The 9413-nt window shown below is 36.3% G+C and overlaps 1 protein-coding gene across 1 annotated transcript; it reads left to right on the top strand.

Annotated features, from left to right (window-relative positions):
* Nucleotides 1–781: 781 nt before the first annotated feature.
* LOC138151122 (olfactory receptor 5p57-like) lies at nucleotides 782–1720 on the top strand. Its single transcript, XM_069074622.1, has one exon. It carries the CDS (start codon nucleotides 782–784, stop codon nucleotides 1718–1720), a length of 939 nt encoding a protein of 312 aa, XP_068930723.1.
* Nucleotides 1721–9413: the final 7693 nt, after the last annotated feature.

Here is a 9413-nt window from a genome sequence, read left to right as displayed (position 1 = left end):
CTGCTTTCCTTACGACAGTTTGCTCAGCTATTCCTTCAGCTATTGAAGGTGGCGATATGTAAATAGCCTATGATTACAGCAGGTTGGGCAAGTTCTTTCCATTTTTGCCTAGAAATAGCACAGTTTCCATAGGAAATTTCCTACATTCCTTCAGGGAACAATATCAAGCCAAATGATGACCCTTTGCAGTAATGTCAAATTCTAGGAGCAAAATATAATGAGAAGACATAGAGTCTAGATTCCACAAACCTTCTCTTATCTGATTTTAAAGCACAAGGGTCCCTTTCCTTATAGTTAATTAGAATGAGATGAACAACATCTTTAGTTGTGGGTGGTGGTCCTTTGAGAGGCCAGGGATCAAAAAGCAGACTATTTCTTTGGAAGGAATTAACAATGGTGGTTACTTGGCAGGACAGCATTTACACATTTGGATATAGTCTCTGCATATATTTAAGAAATATACCTATGGTAGAAATAAGCTATAATTTTCTCCTTTGCAGGCTTTTTCATACTCTCACAATGGTCAAATTGGCAAATCTTACAATATTGATGGTCTATGGGAAAAATTTGGGGAAGCAAATTTATTCATCTCTACTTTGCTTACTGGTAATCTGACATGGTGTATAGGAGCTGAGAATTGGAGTAAGATGGTGGGATGGGCATGTAGGAGAGTGATCAGTGAATGTTTTCTGAATACATCAATAGACACATCCCAGTGTTAGTCCTTTATTCTATTTTAATCCTCTTTTCTTCTGACTAACAGGCTCTCTTTCCAAGACAGATGTCTGAAAATAACTGCTCTGCTGTGACTGAATTCATTCTTTTGGGATTAACAGATGACCAAACCCTTTGTGTCATCCTCTTTGTGATGTTTCTGGGTGTCTATGCTGTCACCTTAGTTGGTAACCTTAGCATAATCATACTGATCAGAATGAGCTCCCAACTTCACACTCCAATGTACCTTTTCCTCAGCAACTTGGCTTTTGTGGATATTGAATTTTCCTCATCTGTCACACCTCTCATGCTTATCAACTTCCTGGCAGATAAGACCTCAATCCCTCTGCGAGGCTGTGTTGCTCAGATGTGTTCTGCAGCCACCTTTGGGACAGCTGAATGCTTCCTGCTGGCTGTGATGGCCTATGATCGGTACATGGCCATCTGTAACCCCCTACTCTACTCCACCAACATGTCTACAAGGGTCTGCACTCTGTTACTCATCACTTCCTACCTGGGTGGTTGTGTGAATGCTTGGATCTTCTTGGGTTGCTTACTGAATCGTTCCTTCTGTGGACCCAATAAAATCAATCACTTTTTCTGTGATTATTCACCACTTTTGAAGCTTTCTACTTACCAAGATGATCTTGCTGAAATTCTTCCTGCTGCCTCTTCTGGATCAGTAATTGTGATCACAGTGTTAATTATCATAATCTCTTATGTATATATCCTCATCTCGGTCCTGAAGATAAACTCCGCTGAAGGGAGATCCAAAGCTTTCTCAACTTGCACCTCCCACCTCACAGCAGTGACTCTGTTCTATGGGACCCTTACCTTCATTTATATGATGCCTAAATCTAACTACTCAACAGATGAGAATAAAGTGGTGTCTGTTTTCTACACTGTAATGATCCCCATGTTGAACCCTCTGATCTATAGTCTAAGGAACAATGAAGTAAAAGGGTCACTGAGGAAACTGATAAGTAGAAAACACTTTTTTTCATGAATTCAACTAAATATAGCAAGTATTTATTTAATAAGTGCACAATAGGTACTTGGTATTGTGCTTGGTTTGGGGAATACAAGGACAAAAATCAATGTCCTTGTCTATAAGGAGACCATATTTTACCAATGTAATGATTATTATTGAGTGATATCAATAAATGGGCTTCACATAAGGTATATACATATATATTCTTTTAATGGGTTAAATTGATGAACTAAAATGTTTATCCAAAAGTTCTGAAAATACATGCAATGTTCTACAAATCTGGACCTCCAACCTTGGAAAAGGAGTAAGAAAAGGTATATTCTCCTGGCTCTTCTTTGTGTCTATGATTTTTTGCTAATATTGCAGCATTATTTTCAATTGAATTGTGGTGGTTGTTCTTTTGATTTACATTGTTACAGTCATTTGACATATTGTTTTCTTGTTTCTTCTTGCTTCACTCTGCATTAGGTCACATCAATCATTTCCATACTTCTCTATATTCATCATATTCATTGTTTCTTACAGCGAAGTAATATTCCTTTACACTTGTTTGCCACAATTTGTTTAGTCATTCCTTAATCAATGAGAAGCAACGTTGTTTTCAGTTCTCTGCTCCCATAAAACTGCTGCTATAAATATTTTGATATATATGGGGACTTTCTTTATATTAATGACGTCCTTGAGGCATTTGTCTTCAAAAACCATTCTGTGTTCTATGAGAAAACTCTTAGGGAGCAATGAGGAGAGAAAGATACTTGAAGACATTTAGTTGACATAAAAACAAAAGATATCAATATAAATTATTTAAAAAACAAAGATCTTCACAACCTGGCCCCTTCCTACCTTTCTACTTCTTTCTACTTCCCAATCGATGCATTGCACAATGTAACTACACTACATTTGCCTTTCCTCACACATGACACTCCACGTTTTGTGTCTTTCTACCAGCTTCTCACGTACCTGGACAGATTTGTTTTTCCTCTTCTGCCACTTAGTTTCTTGGACTTTTCTCAAGACAGTTCAAAAGTCACTTTTTGTGAGAAGCCTTTTCTGGCGTCTCAAGCTAATAGTAGCTTTTCCTCTAAGATTACTTTCCATCTACTCTATCAATAACTTGCATGTACCTGGTGTCTCTCCCAATAGACTATGAGCTCCTGGATGGCAGAGATTGTTTTTTGATTTTTTTTATGCAAAGCATCTGGCATATAATAAGCATTTCAAATCCTTGTTGCCTGACCACCTTCTTGGTTATCCTCCTTTGGATGCTCTCCAGATATTCAATATTTTCCTAAAATGTGTAGGCCAGGACTGAACGTGGTATTCTATATGTGGTCTGATCAAGTCAGAGACCAGTGGAAGTATCACCTTTCTAGTTTTCAATCCAATGTTTTCAATTAAGCCTAAATTTCTGTTAATCCTTCTAGCTTACACATTGAACTATTGTTTAATGATTACCTTTCTTACTGATTTGTGATAAGTTTTCCCTAACCACTAATTTAGCACATAATTTTAATAATCATTCTTGATTGCACAAAACTCAAGAGAAACATAAAAATGTAATGCTGAAGGAGTAATCTTAAGGGACTCAATGAAGTTTAATAGTTTGTATTCTTACATAGGAAAGTGATAAATGTAACTTCTTTACCAAGAGAGTTAAAAGGAGTCTACATAGACAGAGGGCATGAGTATGAGACTATTTTGCTCAGATGATCTCCAAAAAAAAATTATGAAGGGTGAGAAAGATGGATGTATTGGGAGAAGGGGGAAGGGAGAGTTGGAATGGGAAAATTTTTTTCACATAAAAGAGGCACACAAGGAAGATCTGTTATAGTGAAGGGGAAAATGGTGGTTGAGGGCTGGTGGCAATGCTTGAACTGCAGTTTCATAGGAATTGTTTCAAAAAGGGAGGTGTGTGTGTGTGTATATATATATATGTGTGTGTGTGTGTGTTTATAGATATAGATACATATATAATGTGTGTGTATGTATCTATGTATCTATGCCTTTGGTTGAGTATAGAAAGCTATCTTACTTAATAAGGAAATAGGAGAGGGAGGAGATGAGATATGGGATGGGGGAGGAGGGAGATGATAAAAGGGAAGGAAGATTAAAGGAGGTAGTGATCAGAAATAAAACTTGAGGGGGACAAGAAAGTAAGAGAGAAAGAATAAATGGGAGAAAATAGGATGGAGGGAAATACTGTCAGTAATCATAGCTGTGAAATGTGAGTTGGATGAGTTCAGCCATAAAATGGAAGTACATAGAGCAATGGATTAGAAACCAGAATCCACCAACATGTTGTTTCCAAAAGACACTTGAAACAGAAAGATGCACACAGAATTAAAATAAAGGACTGGAGCAGAATCTATTATAGTTCAGGTAAAATAAAAAGGGCATGAATAGCAATCATAATCTCAGACAAAGCAGAAACAAAAATAGACCTCATTAAAGAGATAATCAGTGAAACTGCATTTTACTAAAAGGTACCATATACAATATGTATTGCCTATATATTAATTTTTACAGTAAGTTTCTCTGATAAAGGCCTTATTTTTGCATATGTAGAGTACTGAGTTAAGTTTATAAAAAATAAGATCTACCAACTGACAAATGGTCAAAGAATATGAGCAGTGTTCAAAAGAAGAAATCAAAGCTATCTATATTCATATGAAAAAATGTTCAAAATCACTATGGATTAGAGAAATGCAAGTTAAAACAACTCTGAGGTACCATCTCACATCTATCAGAAATGACAAATACTGGGGCAGCCAGGTAGCACAGCGAGTAAGAGCACCGGCTCCAGTGTTGGGATGACCTGGGGATCAAATCTGGGCTCAGATACTCAGCACCACACCCAGAAATAACTGACCATGCAACCTTGAGCAAGTTACTTAACGCTGATTGCTTTAAAAAAAAAAAGAAAAAAAAGAAATGACAAATACTGGAGGGGACGACAGAAAATCAGCACACTAAGAAACTGTTGGTGAAGTTGTAAACTGATCCAACCTTTCAGGAGAACAGTTTGGAATTATGATGAAAGGGCTATAAAACTGTGCATATCCTTTGACCCAGCAATACCCCTACTAAGTCTGTACCCAAAAGAGATTAAAGAAAAAGAAAAAAGGCATACAAATATAAAAATTTCCTTGTACAAAAATATTTATAGCAGCACTTTATGTGGTAGCAAAGAATTGGAAGATGGGGGAAAACTCATCAATTGGGGAATGACTGGGAAATTGTGATGGGGTTTTACAGACTTTAAAAAATGTTGAAGGGGGTGGTTTCAGGAAAAAAACACAGCAAGACCTATATGTACTGATGCAAAATGAAATAAGAATAACCAGAACATCATTGTGCATTGTAATAGTAATGTAATGATGATCAACTGTGAGAGACTTGGCTACTCTGATCAATACAATAATCCAAGACCATTCCAAAGGACTCATGATGAAAAAATTCTATCCACTTTCAGAGAGAGAACTGATGAACTCTGAGTGCAAGTTGAAATATAATTTTCTCACTTTTTCTTTTTGTGATATAGTCAATATTGAAACATATTTTGCATGATTTTACTGCATAATTGATATTATATTGCTTGCCTTCTCAGTGGAAGAGGAAAGTTTGGAAGACGAAAATTTAAAATTCAAAGTTCAAGAAGAAAAGCATGTTAAAAATAAACAAATAAAAATTTCAACAGAAGAAATAATTCTTGATTGCTTATTATGTTCTGTTGCTCTGCTGTCCTACCTTTTACTTAGCATGTGATAATTTGGGAAATAATAATTTTATAATATAATTTGCTCATAATAACTTCAGAAAATAATATAAAATCTGATAGTGATAGTTTCTTTTTTTCCTTCATAATTCTAATTTATATTATTTTTCAATTTATATTGACCCTTGAGGTCCTTCGCCTTACTTACACTCACACTAATTAGTCAGTACCCACAGAGCAAGCCTGGCTATATCTCTCCTCAAGGTTCTAATAGCAAGACATTGTGCTGTTATTTCCTTAATACTATCAATTTGAACCCTTTTCTTCACTCAGATGTGTTTCCCTCAATATATATCTCCAGCAGCAATTAATATCTCATCAATATAATCATTTCAAGCAATGATTAGTTCTCTAATATAATTTAACCAAATAAACATCAATACAAACTCATCCTTATGTCCCATTAGCATACTCTGCTATATACCACCTCAGTCCCCAGAGGGAGGGCTCAAACTTAAAGCAGTTGCAACAAAACACTGACTCCATCAAGTTCACATTCAAGTATAACATAGCCAATGAATAATCTCTTCCTTGCTTGTAGGAGTTGGCATCTTATCTGTGAAATCAATACCTGATTGGAATGGGTTCTAGTCTCTTTTTAGGACTGTGCTGATGGAGTAGAATTGGCTACCCACAGACTCTAGTAGACATTCCAGTTTCCAAATCTCTGGCAGTTTGCTCTTCAGACTTTTTGAAACTCATATGATCTTAGCTGTCTCTAACACTACACCCAAGAACAAGTCAGAATAGACAAAAGTAGAAGTAACCACGGGGCCAAGTTTTCAGATTCATGTCAGTCTGGGTGCAGAGATGGTGACCCTGGCATTGTGTTTGGAATGTTAGGAATTTTCCTAATTGGGGACTGAGCAAAAGTGTTATTGAACTTACGACTTTTCAAATAAAATAAATTCCCCAAAACTGAAAAGGAGGAAACTATACAGACTTTTGGGGGCATCAAATCATCCCATAGGCTTACAATGAAGTAGTTACTGTAATAGATATTACGTAATGATGGTGAATAGAGCTTCAGGAAAATAAACTGACACACTTTTCAGTAGTAAGACAGTATTATTTTGATTATGGTCCCAGAATAGTCAAGTGAGGAGGTGGGGTGGGGTATGATGGAATGCCTATATGGTAGCGAGGATGTTCTTGAGGAGATGGTCAGACAACATGAAGCATTGATGGAGATTGCTCAGTTTGATACATGGAACAAGTGAAGCATTTCACTTATTATTGTATGCTGAAATGGAAACTTCCTAAGTAGAAGAAACTTTGTGTTGAGTAATCGTAATCGTTTTTACTTGAATGTTGAGTTCACAGTTTTCTTTCTTTTTTTATTTACTGAAATTTAAATACGTAATAAGAAAAGAAAAAAAGTTTGTCATGTACACAGCAGAAAGTAAGAGAATATTCAAAATATATATCAATAAATTTCTATTTCATGAAAGCCTATATAATAAGTACTACACACGTTGTGTTGAGAGCTGTCCATTTTTTCTTTGTTTCCTTGTTAGTTTTCTTTTGTTCTCTGCTGTGCACTTTTTACTTTGCTCTTTTTCCCCCCACTTCCTTCCTTCCCAGGCTACAATTAGGTACAGATACATTTATATAGTGACATAGATATAGAGATAACCATATACTGATATTCACATACATACATATATACTTACAAATATACATACATATATAGACATATACTTTCCTTAAATTCTACTTCTGATCTTTTTTTTATGCTTGTGCATATCTCTTATTTCCTATCCCTGCTAATTCCTCTCCTTTACTTCTACCCTCTACTTTTCCCTCCTATTACTTAACCTGGCCCTCCCTCCAAATATCCCTCCCTTATTCTCCCATTCCCTAAAATCTGAACACTCTTCTATAACCTCCTTTAACCTATTCCCTCAACCTCCCCTCTAGAGATTCCTCCTTTATCCTCTCCTTTCCCTATTCCCTTAGCATTTTATTTCTCTCTGAATTTAGAAAACTTTTATACTCTTATATATGTATGTATGGATGGATTGTTCCCTCTTGAACCTATTTACAATGAAAGCAGATTTCCAGAACTAACAACTATCCTCCCTCATCTAATTTTTCTGTGTTGTTTCTTACTCTCACACCTCAATTGTATAAAGTATTTGCTGTCTTTAGTTGTTCCGAAATAGTTTTACTTTTTAAACTCATGCCATATTCAGGTCTACCCCAGTCTTTTTTTTTCTTTTTGGAGGGCAATTGGGGTTAGGTGACTTGCCCAAAGTTATATGGCTAATAAGTGTGTCAAATGTCTGAGGCCATATTCGAACTCAGGTCCTCCTGACTCCAGGGCTGGTGCTCTGCTAACTTCACCACCTAGCTGCCCCTACCCCAGTCTTTCTTATGAGCTACCCAATTACTAATAATAATCTTAGACACATGTTTTGCATTTTGCACACATAAAAGGTAAAAATAGTATGTCCGAATTGAGTCACTTGTAATTAGTCTTTGGAATGTACCTTATATTTCTCTTAACTCTTGTATGTCAAATCTTCTATTAAGGTCAGTTTTTTTAAAGCAAAGTCCTGAAAGTCTGATGGTTCACTGAATGTCCATTTTTTCCATCTAGTATTATGCTTAGTTTTTCTGTGTGTGATATTTCTTTTTTTTGGAGGGCAATTGGGGTTAAGTGACATGCCCAAGGTCACACTACTAGTAATTGTTAAGTGTCTGAGGCCGGATTTAAACTCAGGTCCTCCTGACTCCAGGGCCAGTACTCTATTCACTGCACCACCTAGCCACCCCAGTGTGTGATATTTCTTAAAAATTATAATTGGCCAAGTGGAAGCTAATGACTCTATGGGACATCAAAAATCAGTCAAACAAAGTCAAAAGAATGAAAAAATAGAAGAAAATGTAAAGTACCTCATTGGAAAAATAACTGAACCAGAAAATAGATCCAGGAAAGATAATTTAAGAATTATTCAACTTCCTGAAGGCCACAATAAAAAAAAGAGCCTGGACAACATCTTTATAGAAATTATCAAGGAAAATCACCCTGATATCCTACAAATAGAGAGTAAAATTGTAATTGAAGGAATCCACTGTTCACCTCCTGAAACAGATCCCAAAATGAAAACTCTGAGGAATATTGTAGTCAGATTCCAGAATTATCAGGTCAAGGAGAAAATACTCCAAGTAGCCAGAAAGAAAGAAATCAAATATCATAGAGTCACAGTCAGAGTTATACAGGACTTAGCAGCTTCAACATTAAAGGATTGGAGATCTTGGAGTATGATATTTTGGAAGGCAAAAGAGCTTGGTTTACAACCAAGAATAGACTACCCAGCAAAAACTGAGCATAATCTTTCTGGGGAAAAGATGGATATTTAAGGAAATATGGAACTCTCAAACTTTCCTGATGAACAGACCAGAGCTGAAAAGAAATTTCAATCTTAAAATACAAGACTCAAGAGAAGCATAAAAAGGCAAATGGGAAAAACTCTCCAATGTTATTCAATAACATCAGACTGTTTACATCCCTACATGAGGATATGATACTTGTAACTCTTGGGAACTGTATTTCCATTAGGGTAGTTAGAAGGAGTATACATAGATGGAGGGTATGGGTAGAAATTGACTTTTATGTGATGATATACAAAAATAAGGGATAAAAAAAGATTGTACTGGGAGAAAAGTATAGGGGAGGCAGAATAGGGTAAATTACATCACATGATGCGGTGCAAAACACATGTTATAGCATAGGGAAAGAAGGGAGGGGGGGGGTGAGCATTGTTTGAACCTTACTGTCATCAGATTTGGATCAAAGAGGGAACAACATACACCCTCAGTTGGGTATAGAAATTTATCTTTCCCTATAGGGAAGTAGGAGGGGAAAGGAAAAAGAAGAGTGAGGGAAGGGGGCTGATAGAAGGGAGGGCAGATTGAGGGAGGCAGTGC

Source organism: Petaurus breviceps, unplaced genomic scaffold (genome assembly GCF_028583685.1).
Source record: "Petaurus breviceps papuanus isolate PSGF00001 unplaced genomic scaffold, PetGlider_PUasm1.0 140, whole genome shotgun sequence".
In the NCBI taxonomy this organism is placed as follows: Eukaryota; Metazoa; Chordata; class Mammalia; order Diprotodontia; family Petauridae; genus Petaurus; species Petaurus breviceps.
This window is presented reverse-complemented; position numbering and strand designations above follow the sequence as displayed.